General features: G+C 36.0%; 1 protein-coding gene across 5 annotated transcripts in view; it reads left to right on the top strand.

The window, feature by feature from the left end:
* LOC131066090 (nuclear transcription factor Y subunit A-7) overlaps window positions 1-15,415 on the top strand; it is a 33,154-nt gene extending 17,739 nt beyond the window's left edge. For 2 of the 5 annotated variants that reach the window (XM_058000793.2, XM_058000794.2), the window contains 5 exons: window positions 9,611-9,846; window positions 11,857-12,023; window positions 12,471-12,545; window positions 12,829-12,993; window positions 14,416-15,415. In XM_058000793.2, the coding sequence (XP_057856776.1) occupies window positions 9,822-9,846; window positions 11,857-12,023; window positions 12,471-12,545; window positions 12,829-12,993; window positions 14,416-14,610 (627 nt within the window). In that variant the 5' untranslated portion in view covers window positions 9,611-9,821 and the 3' untranslated portion in view covers window positions 14,611-15,415. Of the gene's footprint in view, window positions 1-7,193; window positions 7,346-8,932; window positions 9,025-9,610; window positions 9,847-11,856; window positions 12,024-12,470; window positions 12,546-12,828; window positions 12,994-14,415 lie in introns of all 5 variants that reach the window. The other 3 variants (XM_058000796.2, XM_058000795.2, XM_058000797.2) reach the window with 3 other exon arrangements.
* Window positions 15,416-20,201: the final 4,786 nt, after the last annotated feature.

Here is a 20,201-nt window from a genome sequence, read left to right on the forward strand (position 1 = left end):
ATAGAATACCTTTGGGTATCTTATTCTAATGTTTGGAAGATGATAAAACAAACACCAACATAAAATGGCACTAGGAGGGCTGAATGCGATGAATGTCTGAACAATAGAACTTTGGACCATATTCATTTATACTTTCGAGGAGTTATCCAGAGCTTTTTACCCTCCTCCCGCACAACATAAATTGGCGCTAGAAGGAGGGCATGATCATTATCAAGTCTTGAACAGCTGAAGTTATCAATTTTGGATAGTAGATATAATGTAACATGGTGTTGCCGCATGAATTTCCATTTGATTTGCCTCTTGAGCAACCTGAACAAGGACTAAATCAGTCATATATTGTAGATCAATTACGACACTTGCTTGGAAATCGAAAGTAAATTATTCTCAATTCAGACAAGTGAGTCACATTATTACAGAGGAGGAAGAAAAGGGTCAGTGAATAGAGGTTGCGATCAAGAAAGGTTTAGAGAAACAAAGGATTTTGGCCATTTGCGAGCAAGTTCTTAAAGAAATTCGACAATTTTCCTTCCAGTCCATCAATATGGTGAGAGATGGGTCTGCCAATCGTTCCTCTTGAACCAGGAAGAGATCCTGAACCAGTACTACAGCCAGACTTGAGTTTCAATGATGGACAAGAAAACATCATTACCGAGTTATATAGCTTGGCCTGGTCTGTGAAAAGAAACGCTCCTAACTGGTATCGTATGTGCTTTGTTCTTGAAGAGGAACACGAAATTACCGCACATATCGACGCTAAAATAAGAAGAGAGCAAGAGCCAGCTACTGTACCTACTCCCACACTGCCTCAACAAGAGTAGACGCTACACTGGATCGTTTCAATTCTTTCTCTCCTAATAAATTCAAAAGAATCTTAAGATCAACTCCGAGCTCATCCAAGGACTTTGTAGAGTTAGAACGACCCACAAGATCCAGACAGAAGAAGGTGGTTTCACCAAGGAGAGGAGAAAGTCAATCAAAAGAGGACAAGCTTGAAGAAGAGGGTATTTTCAATTTATTCCAAACTCCTGCCTCTCAAGTTCCACGCACTCCGATTCAAAGGTCTTCACCTCCAGTATCTTTACCACCAATTATTCAACAAGTTCAACCAGGAGTTTCCCAAACAAATGTCTCAATGGCGTGGCACCCAGCTAATGCATCTCCTATGGTTTTTACAGCCTATCACGATATGCCAAAGAATCCTGAGCAATTTTGTTCCAAGTTTCATAGTGGTGACCTGAGCCACTCAGCTGATGAGCATATAAAGATTTTTGAAGATCTCCTTCACAATAGAGATATCCAGCATGAGGATGTGGCCTGCAGATTGTTTCCTTACACTTTTGATGAAGAAGCCTCCCATTGGTATATCCACTTGCCAACTGACTCAATCCATAATTGGCAAGAGATGAAAGATGCTTTCTTAGAGAAGTTCAAATCACCAATTTCTCCATTCGAGTTATATCGGCAATTCGTGGAAATAAGAAGGCAAGAGCATGAGCCTATTAGTACTTTCAACAATTGATTTCATAAGGCTTACACAAGGTTGAGAGATCCTTACAATTTGAATAGTGCTGCAGCGCTGCCTGTCTACTATGCAGCATTAGATCGCCTCACTTCCATGTTTGTGAAGTCAAAAGGCACACCCCCAACTAATTTGAAGGAAGCGTATGCTTCAGCTATTTCAGTTAGCAATGATTTGGAAGTAGGTACTGCTATAGGACCCTTGAACTATCTAGGGAATCCTGCCGTGCAAGGTCAGTTTCAGAATATCAACAGAGCTTTGTCTCAGAATACGCCTGTGATGAACCCGATTCCCATGGCCAGTAGTCAGTTGGTTCTTCATCCTAGAATACCCGTCTCGCAAATACCTCCACCGCAACCAATATATCTCCAGAACGCGACAACTTCAAGTCGAACCCAGGAGGAGAAAGATGAAATGAGGGAATTAATTAATCAGGTTAAGAAGTTGTCAATAGAAGTGACCTATTTGAAAGGTCAAAACAATCAAATACAAAATATGCAAAGAAGTTATCAAGGGAATTACCAAGGGCAAGGTCCTTCAGGATATCAATGAGATGGTCAGAATTTTCAAAGAGAACACCAAAATTACCAAGGGAATAATCAAAGTTTCCGAAATAATAATCAAGTTCCCTAGAAAAAGACATGGAACACTGGACCTAACAATGGTACTGTGCCATCTCCCTTGGATAGCCAACTTGCTGCAATTAATCGTCCCACGGACAAAGTATTCCTAGCTGAAGCTGCATTATCAGGATGGTGCAGGTTGCACAATACTGATCAACATTCCGAGCTGCAATGCCATGAGTTTCGAGTAGCAACAGATATTTTCTAGGAGTGAGAAAAGAAATTCAGAAGCAGAAGATGCTCCAATGATTGGATATGAGATTGTTCCCGTATCAAGGTATGACCAAGCTTTAGTCATAGAGAATGTCAAATCCCCATCCCAGAACTGCTCATCATACCAGCCCAGTCAAAGATTTCCACCTGCATCTGCTAATAGCCCCGTGGAGGTGCCACAAGGTCAAGTTAAGCCTGAAGTTCAAGTTGCATCAGACCAGCCAACCACAATTAATGACTATAGTTTTCCCCCCTTATATGATAGTGTCTTGGTAGAAGGGACTAGAGAAGTGCAAGCGTTCCAGCAAACATTTGGAAACCAACCTAGGGTATACCAGAGGAATACTCGGTATAATGAGCCTTTAACCACATCTATTCCTCCTAATAACTTCCAAACCCCACCAAATCCCAATGCTACCAATACACTAGTTCCTCCTTGAGATTCTCCTGAATATCGCCAGCAGAATATCCATTCCAACGAAACGAGACCAATCAACCCTCCTCAAGTTGAGCAAAGGCGATCAACAATCTCCCAGCCAAAGCCAACTCAAACGCAAGCAAAAGACGGTCCCAAAGATGAGTTAAAGAGATTAAGTTCTTTCATGTTGGAGGAATTCAAGAAGATAAAAGTCAGTCTGCATTTGATTGAGTTAATGAAAGTTCCTGAGATTAGAGAATCAGTTTTAGGTAGTTTAATTGAAACCGTAGCACCAAGAACTCCCCCACAAAATACAGTAAACAGAGGAGTGCTCAATGCTCTTGCTAATACCGATGTTGTTCTAGAGGAACCAAAAATATCATCCAATGTTCCACAACAACCTTCGAATTTTGTAGGAGTGATACATACATCAGATGAAAACCAGAAAAATATGGCACCAGAAGAGTTCCTTACGGACACAGACATATTTCAAGAAGAAATTTTAGCAAATGAATTGCCACAAACCTCACAAAAGGAAGGTTTTCCTTCTAAGACATAGGAAGAAAAACAAGAGAAAAACTTGGTAGTTTTCTACCAAGGTAAAGATGAACCTGCTCCATTTTTGTTGTTAGTAAGAATATTTGGCAAGATGTTACACAATTGCCTAGTTGATTCTGGTGCCTCCAACAATGTAATGCCACTAGCCGTTTGTCAAAGGTTAGGACTTGTTCTGGCAAGGACTAATAAGAAGGTTACACAACTAGACAAGACAAAGGTACCCGCGATGGGAGAGCTGAATAATATCCACATGCAATTAGCAGCAGATCCAAGAGTACAAAGTTGTATCGACATTTCTGTCGTAGATATCTTAGATGGATATGGCATGCTGTTAAGCAGGGATTGGTCCAGAAAACTGAATGGATACATTTCCACTGACTTTTCTCACATGTGGCTGCCGTGGAAGGGAGTTCCAAATCAAATCAAAATCGATAGCACCCCAAAGACTTAAGCTGATGATTACTGAATGCAGAGAGAACAATGAAATATTGTTTCTCGAGACAGACCTAGGTTCCTATACACCTAGAGTAAATGAAGTCTTGACATTACAGGCCTCCTCCATCGGGGAAACAATTGAAGAAGGATCAAAGCTCGATGATCCAGACAAAGAAGAGAAACTATTTGAGAGTTTCAAAGAATTTATCTAGACAAGTATATGCCGGAGAGTAGAAATGAGAAGTAAGATTCATGAATTGTTGCTGACCAATTGGTGTCGAGTCCACGACACATCTTATTCAGAGTTCACTTTCAAAATGTGCCACAAAGCGATCAAGGAAGCTCGTTAGATGCTCCAACAGTTTGCAGATCCTAAAAGTGATACAGAAAGTAAACAAGATCGTTAGAAGCATGAGCCTTAAGAAAACACAGTTGAATATACAGAGGAAGATCAACTACAAGAACGTCGTAAGCGCACCTTTGAAATACAAGCTTCATCGTCCTCCTGGACGATCAAACAAGAACTGGAAGGTGAAATAAACCAAGTTTTAGAAGAACTTGATCAAAGTATCATGGAGGTCCAAGCTCCGTCACCTCAGCGAGAAAAGGAAGAAAAAATTTCAGCGTGGTCTCAACCAGAAGGGCGAGCTTGGATCCTAAGGTTTGATGGATCCTATTCAAAGAAAGGAGCAGGAGCCGGATTCAAATTAACTAGTCCCGATGGGGAAATGTTTCTTATAGCTCACAGACTCCAGTTTCCCTGCACAAATAATGTAGCCGAGTATGAATCACTAGTTCATGGGTTGTTGTTCGCCATAAGTGAAGGAGCTAAAATTGTACATGCCTTTGGAGATTCAAAGATAGTAGTGAAGCAAGTAAGAAAGCAATATGTCTGCCATGACAAGAGATTATCTCATTACTGTAACAGAATATGGGATCTCCTCGAGAGCTTTGATGCTTTCAATATTCAGTCAGTAGGACGGGAAGGTAATCAAATTGCCAATACCTTAGCTCAAGCAGCAAGTTCACTTGAGCCTCTTGCCATAGAAAACATGGATCAGTTTTCCATAGAACTGTCATTAAACCCCTCAATCCCAGATAATATCACGATTTTCCAAGTATTTGAGGATGATGATCAAATTCATGACTTTTTGACAAGTTCAGATGTATTTGCAACCCAGATGATTGATGATGAAGAGACAGAGGAAGAAGCAAAATTGAATGATGATGGTATCTTAAATCTGAAAACAAACTTCATCCCCAGAGGGATGATACAGTTAGAGAGAATGTTTGATCAAGACCAAATTAATGAAATAAAGAGTCAAAAGACTGATGGTGACCAGTACGAGAAAGTCAATATAGGAACCAAAAACGATATCAGAAATGTGTACATAGGCAAAGTTTGTACACCAGAAGAAAAGGCTGGAATAATTCAGGCTTTAGAGGAGTATGCTGATGTCATAGCATGGAGCTATGAAGACTTGAGAACTTATGATACTTCTATCATCACACACGATTCCCCTCAAGCAAGACAGTAAACCTTTCAGGCAACGCTAGAGGCCAGTTAACCCACTATTGAAACCTCTCATATACCAAGAAGTAAAGAAATTATTAGCAGCGGGGATCATATTCCCAATGCGCCATTCAACGTGGGTCACCAACTTGGTCCCAGTCAGAAAGAAGAATGGAGAGATTAGATTGTGTGTTGATTTCCGTAATTTAAACAAAGCCTCAGAGAAGACAATTATCCCTTACCATCTCTTGATGAAGTTTTGCAAATTGTGAATGGATCACATATGATGTCCTTCCTGGACGGATATTCAGGGTATAATCAGGTACTCGTCGAATATGAAGACAGACTGAAGATAGCATTCACAACAAAATGGGGACATTTGCCTACAAAAGGATGCCCTTCGGGTTAATCAATGCAGGAGCCACATTTCAGAGGCCCATGGACATTGCCTTCAGAGAGCTGATTGGAAGATGATAAAACAGAAACCAACAAGACCTAGTGATAATACTTAAGGCATCTCTTTTATTACTGTTCAGAATTATAGACTTCCAGATGTAAAGACAGAAGGCATTATATACACCTGATGGCTGAGCACTTAGAAGTTCAAGATGCCTATCCACTCATTCCACTTTTACAATTTACCTAAGAGCTCACAATTGCCATAAGGCTACCAGATCATCATTTTGTGCTTCAAATCTTTTGACATTGTGTCCTTGGGTCTGATCTAACTGTTGATGGATTGTTCATTGACCTCACCTTTGTTGTGAATGCTTTTGAACTACTTAGTGGCTTATTCTGTGAACTGTAAAGCTATTATTGCAGTGTACCCTGGGGACATGTTGATGGGTTTTTTACCTATTCCTGGAAACAGGGACACTTCAGGAACTCAGGGATGGGGACAAAATGTCTCTGCTCTATCAACAAAAAGAAGTGACAAATGGCGATGCCCCCTCAATCTGGGGGATTTTTCTAGGGACATCGCTCCATTATGGAATGCCAAGGTGAAGCCCTGGCATCCTGGGGAATATTGGGACGCCCCCAATGGCCTGCAGTTTAAGAAATAGCAAAAAGAACTGCTGTTGTCATGGATGATGAATTTTATCAGGGCTTGACTTCTGACATACATTGTGAAAATTTGTGTGTTTTTGGCTCAGAAAATAATGCAACAAATGGAGCTTTAGCTTAACATTGCAGACATTTAGCTGTATTACTTTTGCATCTGTACTCATTTTTCTGTTTTTCACTGTCACTTCATGTCTGTTTGATTGTTTGTGTATAGTGTGTTTTCTGTGTTGGGGTTTAGTCAAGGTAATGATTATTGTCTGTCTGTGGTATTTGATACATCTGACATGTGGTTGTTGATGTAATTTTGAGTTTGATCAAGTTATCTTGCTTTTTCTTTTTAAATTTCTATTTTCAAAATTTAGATATTAATATTTTACATATAGCCATACCCTGCTATCCCCAAATTCCTGAATGTTTTGGTCATGTCTATAACCATGTACCCATGTTTTCCTCTTTCCAAAACTGCGTGCCTTCTTCTCCCCTTCCCTGTTCCCAAAACTGAGAAACACTTAATAAGAACTTTATTCTCTTTCCTGATATCACATAATTGAGAATGATGATTGGGTACGTCAGCCATGCTTGATATGGTCTACCACTTTTTAAATCAAATAATTGTAAATTATTATTCGAGTTAAGTTTGCTAGAAGGGGATCGGGGAAGATTTCAAGCTTTATTTCAGTCACAATCTATTATATATTATTTTTTTAACAAAGTTTCAAGTGTTTGGAGTGGATATACATTTGTGATTCCATAGGTTTCATCATTTAGTTTATGGAGTGTGTAGCTCGAGATATTGCCCCTTAAACAACTCAATTTTTGACTATTGTTTGCCTTATTGTGGACTGAAAGGACAAATTTAATGCTATTATGGACCGTACCATTTTCAGTGGTGTTGCACACAACAACAACATACAAAGGCTTTGAAAGAATTAGCAGAATTAAAGAAAGAAATTCTAGAGGGTTAGTGAGATGGATAAGCATAACCGAACCATTACCCAAAGGTGGGTGTCCCTTGTCATTCAGCCTATCTCATCATTATTTCATCATTGTTCCTCATTAGATCATATGATAAACAAACAATACTGAGTCTATACTTAAAAGCTTATTACAGATCTAAGACTTGAAGAACTCCAATTGTGGCTCATATAGAGATTATACTGACCAAAAATGTCAAGTGAACAGCTTGGGAAATACAAAATTTCCTTTACAGCGCTGCAGCAACATTGAAAATTTTAAATAACAGTATTGAACTCATTCAAAATTGTCATTTGCCTGCTTTAATTATGTTGGCAGTCATTGGAGTCAAGCAGCTGTCAAATAAGCACTCACTAAATTCATCAAGCAAAGTGTTCTCTTGACACTAATATTACAATTGCAGATTCTCTCTCCACTTTAACTTCCTTCTGTTGATCTCAAGGCAGAAAATTTATGATTGTATGAGATGAGGTCAAAAAAGTTTTATTTATACTTTTTCCTATTGCTTCTAATGTTGCTTGTGGCTTGCAATTGGCTGAGATTAGAGGGGATTAAAAGTTAAATAATTAGAAATTTTTCTTTTCTCGTCTTTTTCAAGTAGTGTTAATTATTTCATATTGTTGGAGAGACTTGATTGCAATTTTCATATGAAGTATGTTTCGTTCTTGAATTTTATCTGGGTTGAGAGCGCTTCTGTATTTAACTGTGTAGGAATTCTTTAATCTGGATTTTTAGTTATTCAAAATGAAATTTTCAAATGATTTCATCTCAATCATGAATTATAATATAATAACAAAGTCCTCAATGGTTTCTTGATAGGGCCCCCCTTGATCTGTGTTTCCTAATTGTGCATAAGCAATGTCTGGGATTGATCAGGTCTGTAACATTCTAAGATCTTGTAAGAAGCCATCAGAGAATGGACAAGCCCTCGGATGCAGCATTACTTTACATGGTTACTATTAGGCTATTAGTTGTTAGGAATTAAACCTTAATCTGTGAAGAGGGCCTAGAGGAGGAATGAGAGACATTTTTTTATTGCATTCTATTTGACAATTGAAGTATTCAAAGTGGGAAAATTCTGCTTTTTTCAGTAACAAATTATAGATTATGCCTCAAGGAGCTCAATTCATGGAATGTTTTATTAAGCTGTCTGTTGAATACTGTGAGCTATATTTACCATCTCTTGATGAACTTATATGAAATACATAATTTTAGTTCAGATTTGTTAAATTTCTGGATAGATGAATATTAATGGATATGAATGCCATTCATGGTGGAAGGCATTTGATGGAAATGAAGTTGGTTTTGTGAGTGTTGTAGTATATGCATCCATTAGGATATTTTATTGTCAGCATTATTGTTAAATCCTACCACGCAATTTATATATCAATTAATATGAATTTTGGGTTAGATCAAATTAGAATGTATATTATCAGGGTTAAAATTCAAATAAAATGTTACATCTGATTCATGGAAAATAAGGCAAAAGAAAAGAAAGCCAGCATCTTTTTTGCAGCAAGTGCTATCATTAATTTATTTTAGATAATTCCCTTTGCATTGGTGAATTAAACATTGTGTAAAGTTTAAACTACACCAGTTTTCTACGATTACAGGTCAAGCAAATACTAAATTGCAATTGCAAGTCTTGACAAGAGGACAAATTTAATAAATGCTATACATTTTGTCATTGACAAAGGAAAATAAGGTAGGAATCAATTTTAAAATAGTTTTATCCAAAAGGTGTTTGGTTCTACCTGACAAAATTTTAAAATTTACTAACTTTTATTATTTTTTCTTGTTACAATTATTTTTGATCGAAGAACATAGATTTACAAAGTGAGCATTGTATCAGCGTGATGTGGCCATTCTATCCGTAAGATTTATTTTTATCAAATATATATTATATGCTTCTTTATAAAATAAGTATAAAACTGTAAACAGCTTCTTACTTTAACATTCACTGATTGACCTTTAAAAGGTTGGAAATATCAAGATCAGAGATGCATTTGGTCATTTCAATTTTCTGTTCATCACAAAAATAAATTTAAGATTAAATTTTATTTTTGTTTTTATTTTTCTTGTTTGAAATTTAAGTAAATACAATTGAAACATCATGATGAGACAAATATGATTGGAATAAGGAAACCTTAGCTTTACATGTCTTTGACTTTCACTATTTGACATTTCAGTAGAACTGGACCTCACGTTCATGTATTTTTACATTTGCTAGTTGACATTCCACTAGTTCTTAAAGCCATTTCATGAGTGATATGTAATTTGAGTGGATGCAGCAAGCGAGAAGTTACTGCCTGCAGCCAAGCTTTGTGAGTTCATCATACAACCGGATTGAAGTCACTAGGTTCTTATCTGGAGAATTCAGTGTGGTGGCTGGGAAGTAATCTAAGTTCTTCTATGTTCATTTTTGTAAAGGCTGGAGGATACTTGACAACGTTGCAGTACCTGTCAGTGGTTCATTCTTTTCAGTACTAGTAGCATACAACAATGGATAATCAACCAAGTCAATCTGGTAATTTAGAACTATCCTAGTTTCTCATTTACAAGTATCAACTTATATTTGGAATGTTGATTGATTAAATAGAGTTTCTTTAAACATTTTGTTTATTATCGTGCTTTTTTTGCCTAAAATTAATAGCATTTCAGTCACTAAGGAGGAGTTGACATTACTCAAAAGGCTATATCACTGAATTATTGTTGAAAGTGGTCCTTAGGGATATAGACAGTCTTTTAAGAGTCAATAACTTTGTATTCAGTAATTTTAATTTTGTACCTGGGGTTCTTTCAGGATCTTTCTGCAGAAAAGAGCATTTTTTCAGAGATGGTGAATTTTTGTGTATAATTTGAGAAGAATTATAGGAAATTTGTATAAAAAAGAGGGCTGTACATATTATTTCTACTCCTAATGCAACTCCATGGTATTACTCCTTTGCGTTATTTCTAATCTATATGATGTCCTGAGCATGCTAGGCTGAAAATTTTAAATTTAACTATCGTCTTATTTGTGGCTATCCTATGGATTTGATCTAAGTTTGTAAGAATTCTATGCTCTAACTAATAAAAATGATAACAAGAAGTAAACTGCAGGTATGAGTGCTTTCATATTCATATAGTGGGCTTTAGAACTTTTCATACATTGGAGGCATAAATCTTAGTTGAAAATAGTGATGGATGGGGAGTTTATTTGAATTCACTCAAAGTTCAAACTACATACATTTACAAGAGGAGACTAATAGGACACTTTCAGAGCCATATATTTGACCTCTATGTAACAAAGTTATTTATTGTTTATTGCATGTACATTGAGGAAGCATATATCTTAGTTGAAAAAAATGAAGGTTGGGTAAGCTCTCAAAATCTCTGCAAACATCAATCACTCTTACAAGTAGAAACCATTTGGACAATTTTATTGAATCCTAGATCTAGCCATATGTTTTAAACTTTAAAGTCTTTGATTGCTAACATGTGCAAACTTACCTCTGTTCTTGTTAAACATGTAAGATGCAGGGGAGGCCAGTTGATTAGTTGGTAGAACATTAATTATCAAAATAATGTAGGTAACAGAAGAAGTTTTACAACTTGTCATATTAAACATATTTGATTTGGATAATCATATCCAGCAAATGCATTGTGAAGGTCAGCTCAGATGATTAGCTGCTGATGAAATGTGGCACCATTCTACCAGTTTGAAAATCTGATCCAGAAGCTGCTCCACTACCATCACTGCCCTGCCCATCCACCCTGACCCAGCATGATTTGAATCTGCAACCTGTAGTCTTTCAGGTGCAGGGCCTACCAACTCAGTTGCATGCTTTTCTTTCAACATTAAAGGCCATAGGTTTTGAACATGTTAGAAGGTAGTATCCATGTACCATGTAAATGACCATTAAATATCTGTGCAGTCCATAGATACTGAAATTATGCGTATATGACAGTTTTATATTTCTGCACTGAGCAGATACACCTAATGAAAGCTTAACAGAAGTCAACAGAACGTCAGAAAGTGGAGGAAATATGTGAAAGTTGATTCTTTTCTGTGGGCAGACCTATTTTATTAATTTACAGTTGTTTGAAAGTACATGCCAGTTATGTCCTTCCGTATTATTCTGGAATCAAAATCTGTAGTTGAGATTTAAATATCTATTAGGAAAATCTGTTTTGCATCTGTCTTCTATCATTTGGCATTCTATGTTTGGAACACAAAAACGTGTAAAACTGAACTTTAAGATGAATAATATGAAACCAATTTTGTATTGAAGGATATGAATGCCAAAATATGTTTGATTTTGCATTTCTATCTACTTATTGATTCATGATACCTTATTAATTAATGAATCTTGATAATTCATATGCCAGAGAACATTGTTGTTTGAAAATATGCAGTCCTAATCTATCTTAAAGTTATTTGCTATCAATGTTATAACTGAGAAAAATTAAGAATTAAAGCTTCCCAGATTTAAAAACATTGAAAAAACTGAACTTCCCATTTTTCAAAATGGAATATCCTGGTTTTTATTTGCAGGTGTTGATGAAAGTGCTTTAGATGAGCAACAACAGCAGCAGCAAAAGCAGGATGAGACAAATCAACAGCAGGCTTCGCCAGCTATCATGGTTCCAATACCTGCTGTGCCTTTGCCACATCCTGAATTCATGATCCCTCACGCTCAACTTGAACTAGGACAAACTCTGGTATGGCTCGATCCTCCAGTCTTGGACCTATATATTCAATGCTTTCTTTTCTTAGTTTGGAGTGTTATTGTAAACAACAATGTGGAAATTCCTGTGTCTGAAAGGAAATCAAGTGAAAAGGGAAATATAAATAGCTAATTTTATAGATAACATTTTATTTTCTTCAAATCAGGTATCTGGATATAACCGTGTTTGATTCTTCTTCCTCCAACATTTCGGGTCTACCATCTGGACCCCTCTACAGGGTGATTTAGAAGACAAATGAAATGCAGTTGTATCCAGATACATGATTTGAAATGTTCACCTGTGGAAATCTCAAAGCATTTTCTTTTCTTCCTTAGATCAGGATCATTGGGACTTGATTTCCAAATGCAATTTTTATGTAGCCCATTTGTTTTGTTCAAATGTCTGAAAAACACTACTTCCAATAATGATAATGTTTTGTAGCAGGTTAGGGCTGCGTATCATTATCCAGATCCCTACTACGGAGGCATAGTTGCAGCTTATGGGCCACAAACAGTGGTAATCTTTAGTTGACCAATTGTCATGCTTTTTGGGGGAGATTTTGTTTGCTTTTGTCTCTTTATATTTGTCTGGATGGGATAGTCAGCTCTTGGATTGAAATTCATTTTTAGTTGTTGCCTGTTGGATATATTTGCTTTTAAGAAAATGCAGTATTTTGATTAATGCAGAAGGATTTTTCTTCATATGCTACTGCACATTATGTACAGCGTGATTGAGTGCATTTTTTATTAGTATATTTGTTTGTTATAACCTATAGCATTAACTATCACTAGATGTGCAGGTTCATCCCCACATGCTAGGTGTTCCACACACTGGTCTTCCATTACCATCAGATGCGATTGAGGAGCCTGTTTATGTCAATGCAAAACAATATCATGGAATTTTGCGGCGTCGGCAATCTCGAGCAAAAGCAGAATCTGAGAACAAACTCATAAAAAGCAGAAAGGTGAATATTATTACCTCCTACTAGTCTTCATGTCGTGTGACAGTAAAAAAGGTCAACATTGATTCTGATAGTTTTCTTATGCACATTCAACTTTCTGAGAGATACCTTGAATTTCTTGATGTTTGGGATCCTTGTTGTGTGTTCAAACTTCACCTTTGAGATCATTGAGATAGAATTTAGCCATGCATGCTGATTGAGAGTTATAAGATATTTTTAATATTTAGAAAGATTTGAGTGTAGAATACGGTGGCAAGTCAATCTCATAAATATCGATACTATAGTGGTGATCACATACTTATTTCATGCTCGTAATTGTATAATTTAGTTTTCTGGACCTTTATTATGGCCATTGTCATGTGGAAGCGAGTAAATGTTCAGAAACAGATGCTAACATCAGGATGAGCCAGTTTTTTAATTTCTTGGTTCACTGTAAGTTCTTCTTTTGAGCACCCTTTTAACAGGGGTTTTAATACTTATCAGGCCTAATCCAATTGTCAAAGCCCTCAAATTTAATTTGGATGGGTTGAGAAATAAATGTTGGGAGGCTAAAATCCTACAAATATGAAAAAAACGACATATATTCTAAATAAATCTTGAAGTGCTTTCATATTTTTTTATCTGTTATGTAGCAACAAAAGTTATGTATTTGGTTGGCATAGTAGTGTGGATCTTTTATGTATCAAAAAAGGATTTGTACTTCGTTAATGTGATGATCATCAACTTGTATGAAAATTGAACGAAGTGCTTAAACTCTGAATATGGGCATTTAAAGATTCGACAGCTTTAATCTTTAAAGAAAGAATGTCGTCCTTAAAAAGCCTTGGGTATTGTGTTTGAAATCAGAACTACCGTATTTGACAAATTGTCACCCGTTACAGTATGACTACATCTTAAAGTACTGATTTTGGGATTAATAAAATTGTTGGTTCAATCAAATGCTCACGTACAGCTGTGTCCCTTGCCTTTAATGGTATAATTTATTCTGATAATTGAATTGTTCAAAATGTTTTTTTAATCTTCTTTTAGCCTAGAAGCGATTAATGTGTCATTGATTTTCCGTTAATGATTTTAAATTTTCGTAATACTGCCTGTACAAAAAGCCATTCTGTTGTAGCAGTTTCCAAAGGCCAGAGTTGAACCATCAACTACATTAAATAATGGTAATCACAAGGTTTTAATCTGCAGAAACTGTAATCATATTGCTTTTACAGAGTTATGTTTGTAGGATGACTTAAAAATCTCTGCAGAGAATTAGACAAACATGAATTTGCGGTGTTCTTTTCCTTATTTCCTTGTATCATTGAACGTGTAGAACATATTGTTGCCTAGGATTTAAAGGATGCATTTTCCATTTTCTTAATTATAGTTGTTATTTTTATGACCTGCAACGGGATGCAAGTTTTAACTTGATGTGCGATACAGCCTTATCTACATGAATCGCGACATTTGCATGCAATAAAGCGTGCAAGGGGATGTGGTGGTCGGTTTCTCAATTCCAAAAGTAATAACCAAGATGGGATGTCACAGGAGAACAATTCAAATGGTAATATTGGACAAGAACCAGGCCTTGATAAATCAGATTCTGGGAAGAAAGCTAAACTTTCAACACAATATTAGTGTAGCGTAGCTAGAAAATTTTGCAGTTAGCAGGCAATTTTCTTGCGGGACCAGTACTTTCAACATGTGAAGTAGTAATAAGTTTTTTAAATGGCACACATCACAGCTAGTTCCAGTTGACAGTGTTGGGGAGAGTTAATGTAGCTATGCTGTTTCCCAGGCAGGGTATCCTATCTCTCTTATGGTGTCTACACAGTTATGTATCCAGATTCAGATTAGTTTCTTGTACTCCATAGTTCAATGTTGAGATGCCACTTCTTGTATTATTCTTTATTTAGTGCTCCAAAAATAATTCTGTGTAGATTAAGTATTATACTTTGTAGGGGCTACTAAAAGGACGTCAGTTTCCTGCAATTTTCTCAATCAGCAAGAGTCATCTGTAGCATGAAGTTTTCTTTGTGTGAAGATAGTGTAAAGAAAATGACAGGATTGTGTACAATTTTATTTGGAACTGTTTCCAACCTTTAGAAACTGAGCTTTCTGAGTCCTTTGTTATTGAACTGAATTGGCTTGTAAGTTCTTAGGAGGCTAGAACAAACAATCTGTACAGTTACTTCCCTGTTTTCAATGGGTATTCTATAGATGCAAGACAAGGCTGGAGCTGATCCACATGTATTAACAATAATGAGGTGATGGTTATTTAACCTTAACATAGAATTGTTATAAATTAACATATTTTATGGTGTAAAGTTGTTTGCCATATTTCATCTCTTTAAAAATGTCTGCTGTTGTAAAAAATAGTTTTTGCACAGCAAATAGGATGTTGAACTCTAGTATAATTATAAGAGATCTGTGTTGAAGGATACATACATCTGCTTGCTTTGGTTACTTTCTATATTAAAGTTCTTCGTTTTCTTTGCTACCCAGCTAGAAAATCTCCTAACCTTGACCTTGAGATCTGCTTTTAAGTGCATAATTATGTCATATCTGTGTTACATTTATTGATTACTGATTGGCATGAATGTTCCCAAAATTATTGAAACTGGAAGCTTAAACTGAATGATGGAGATCTGTTTATTGTGATTTTTCAATGTTGAATATGATGCCAATTCAAAATGCTAAAAAGAACATCAGTGCTATAAGTCATCATGCTGTAATTTTCTTGTTTGCCATATGAGAGTTTTTTCCCACTGTTAAGTCTTGCAGTTATAACATACATTTCAATTAACAATGAAAAGGTTCAATACGGTATTGACATTCACTTATGCATATTAATGTAAACTTCTTTAAATGGTGAGAAGATAGTTTAGATTTAGTAGGTTTACCGAGTGAATCACAACTAGCATGTCTTATTGGAAGGAACTTATGAGGAATCATAAGTATATTATATGAAGATAGTTTAGATTTAGTAGGTTTACCGAGTGAATCACAACTAGCATGTCTTATTGGAAGGAACTTATGAGGAATCATAAGTATATTATATGCTTGGTTATATTGTTAGACCTCTTGAAGGCATCATTTTAATTTGTTAATGGCAAGGTGCAACATGATGTAGATTATGTAGTTCAATTTGTTAATGGCATTGAGCCCTTGCCCACACGTTAACCGTTAAATATGGGGGGCACTGTCGCATTTTTTTTTCTGCAGCCCCGCAGGCCTGGGCCACCTCCCACAAAATTCCTGCGGGGCGCCGGGTTACATGCAGGGCTGCGGGGGTGTGTTTTTTCCAATAAATTTATAAATTAAATTTAAAGTCAATTTATAAAATAAATAAAATAAAAATAATATAATATTATAGTTAATTAAAATGAATAATAATATAAAATAAAATATTCATAAAATTAATATATTATTAATAATTTGTAATGATTAAATTTAAAGTAAATTTTCAAAATAATTAAAATTAAAATAATATAAAAATGAATAATATAATTATTTATTTTTAAAAAATTGTAATATTTATAAAATATGAATAAAATTAATATAATATTAATAAATTGTATGATCAAATGAAAAATAAATTTATAAAATAAATAAAATACTATAATTAATTGAAATGAATAATATAATTATTCATTTTTTAAATTATTATAATATATATTTTTTACCATAATTTATTTTATTCATCATTGTATATGCTATAGGAATTAAAGGTCACTAAGTTCACTCTTGAAGATAATCTTGACTATATATGGAGAGATTCAGTTAAGATCTTTTTAGATCATAAAAAAGGCAGGGGAGGTGTGGGCCTCCTTATTCACCCTAAATGGAAAGATAAAATTGTGGGCATCCTTATTCACCCTTAGGCACAACACTTGATTGGAAGGGATTTGAGAAACTTCACTGGGATAGGATGAAGAAGTGTAAGAATTTGTTTGATCCATTGGAAGGTAGAAAGTAGGGAAGCAATGGGACTTGGTACACCTGGTGCAACTACCAAAAGGGGAAGAATAGTATCTATTGCAGACTTGATAGGATGTATGTGAACAAAGGCCATTTCTCATTCAAACCAGATGATCTAGGGGTTCTCATCAAGGTCTGGCCTGCTACACTGTCTGACCATCACCCAATCATTGCAAATATAAAGTTAGGGGATGTAGTGAAGAAGGTGGCAGGTAAGGGGGATAAATTTATGCTTAATTCTCAACTTTTTAAGGATCCATATGTCATTAGTGCAATCAACTTGATTAGATTATTCAATAAAAGGAATGAACCGATTGACTCACAAATTGGTAGATGGGTTCAGAATGTAAGGAGTTGGCCATGTCTCTTGCAGATTGTAGGGCAGAAAAAAGCTAAAGACAACAGATACCAAGACAAATCTCTCACAGATGACCTACAAAAGATGGAAGAGGAAAATCAGGTTGATCCCAACAACTTAGAACTGAGTTACAAAGTGGCACAAGCTAGAGACCTATTGAGAAGGTACCAACAGACCAAGATTAGAGGAGCTATGGTTAGAGCAAGAAACTAGTGGGCTATTTTAGGAGACAAAGGAACCAAGTTCTTCTTCAACCTGTTAAAGCAAAAGCAGATAAGAGAAAACATTGACAAGATTTATATGGACAATAAGGAAGTAATGGATATAGATGGTATCAAGACAACGTTTTTTTATGTTTTACAAAAACTATTCTCTTCGGAGGATTCTCATAACTCATTGAGGGCTAGAGAAGACTGTAGAGCTCTTATTCCTAAGAGGATCTCAACAGAAGATGCTGATATCCCGAGGAAGAATATAGCCCTGGATAAAATTGACAAGGCCATTAGAACTCTTAGTAATGACAAAGCTCCTGGATCATATGGTCTCCCGGTTGAATTCTACAAAGGCAACATAAATTGGATTGGAAAAGACTTGCTTGAGATTTACAAGGAAGCTATTGAGAAAGGGTCACTAGGTAAATTCATTAACAAAGGGATTATCAAACTAATCCCTAAAGAAGGTGATAAATCTCTTATTAAAAATTGGAGACCTATCACTCTCCTTAATGTATCATATAAGATATTGGCTAAGATCCCAGCCACTAGGATAGAGAATATCCTCCCCAAGTTCATCTGTGACACACAAACAAGTTTCATTAAGGGCAGATACATCCTAGAGAACTTGATCACAAGTTGGGAGGCTATGGAGTGGGCAAAATGCTCAGCTCAAAATGTTGCTATGTTCCTATTAGACTTTGAGAAAGCCTATGATAGGGTGGAGTGGAGTTTCATTATCATGATGTTAGATGCTTTTGGTTTCCCCCCTGAATTCAGTGATATGGTGAAAGTGCTTCTGAAGGATGCTTTAGCTCAGATAGAAATAAATGGGGCCTTGACACAACCCATCCAGCTTGGAAGATCCATTAGACAAGGGTGTCCATTAGCCCCAACTTTATTTGTTATTGCATCAGATGCCCTATATTATATTTTGAGAGATAATTCAATCTCCCCAAGAATTAGAGGTATAGAACTACCAAATACTAAGGAGCTTATCAATATTAAATTTGCAGATGACACTACACTATTTTTTGACCTCAATGAGGATTATATGAAAATTCTTGAAGAGAAGCTTAACTTCTTTGGAAAAGTATCAAGAGCCAAAATTTCACAAGCAAAGTCCATACTCCTCAGATGGCATGACGACCCCCCAGATTGGCTAGAAAAGTTTGGTTACCAGTGGGGGATCCAACAAAAAATAGTTGGATGTCTTGGAATCCCTTTCTCTATATGTCCATCTCTGAAGGATATGTGGCTCTGGATTAGGGGAAAAACTGAGCATAAGATGACTAAGTGGAATAGGAGATATCTCTCTCTTCCAAGCCAGGTATGTCAAAAAATCCTCTCTTCTTACCTCATATACTTCTCTTCGGTCTGGATGTTCAGTAACTATCAGATATTTGAGGTTCAAAAATACATTAGAAAGTTCTTATGGTCTGATGGAAAAGGGGGAAAGAAGGCACATGTAGTCAAGTGGAAGTGGTGTCACACTGATAAGAAGATGGGGGGACTTGGATTGAAAGATTTGAAAACTCAGGGTACACTAAATGGATATTTTAGTATTTTAAGGGGGAGGAACCTTGGAAAGTTCTTATTAGAAACAACATTAGACGAGCAGTTTCAAAAGAGGCTAAGTCCTGGAAAAATCTTCCTTTCTGTGATCTGGTGGCAAGGACTTTCCTTGTATCAGTGTAGGGATCTAATGTCTTTAAGTCTATATGGAAGGCTTGGGAGATTGTCAGACCCTGTCTCACCAACAATTGAATCAACAACAATAACGAGGTGCATGGAGAGAGATCCATATGGTGGAACTTACCTTACAATTGCAAACCTCTCGCCCTCACCCAAGTCTGCTCAATAAAGAACTAGGCGAATAAAGGTATTTGCTACCTAAGATATTATTGATAATGACTCTATTATGAGCTGGGATAAGCTTAGTGGGGATTACAACCTCCCTACCACTCAAACAAGAACTTACAATATGATTATTAAAGCCTGCTGTGTGTTTAATTTACCTAAAGATTGTAACGTAGATTTTGATAGATTCATGTGATATAAATGGAAAGATGGATTACATTTGAATAAAATTAAAGTTAGAAATGTTTACAATACACTTATGTATGATGAAAACATTCTTGGACATGCTAATGAATTGTGGAATGCAACTTTATCTATCAATAAGTGGCGAGATATATTCTCAAAACTATGGAGCAGTCCTATTGCGCAAAAGATTAAATGTTTTAAATGGCTTATGACCATCAATAGATTGCCATGCAGGAGTAATCAAGCCATTACAGATATATGCAGTTTTTGTAGAACCCTAGAATCTGCTAGACATATCTTTTTTTATTGCATTTTTGCCAAAGAAATCTGGTTATTATTTGGTTTATCATTTCCTAATATGATTAGTATTATGGATGTGGTTTCAGGTTTTATTCAAGGCATTAAAAAGGATACTAATATGTTTTGGTTTACCTTATCTTCCACTATCCTATTGTGTTTATGGAAACTTAGGAATGAAGAAAGATTTCAAGAGAAAGTTAGATCCCTTACCGAGTCATCTCGTAGACCCATTCTTTACAATATTATTGTGCAGGTTACAATCACTATGAGGATTGAAAAGACAAAGTTGCTCCAGTTTCTCAGGGATGGGTATGTCACAGTGTTCATCTATG

This window comes from Cryptomeria japonica, chromosome 11 (genome assembly GCF_030272615.1).
Source record: "Cryptomeria japonica chromosome 11, Sugi_1.0, whole genome shotgun sequence".
Taxonomy (NCBI): domain Eukaryota; kingdom Viridiplantae; phylum Streptophyta; class Pinopsida; order Cupressales; family Cupressaceae; genus Cryptomeria; species Cryptomeria japonica.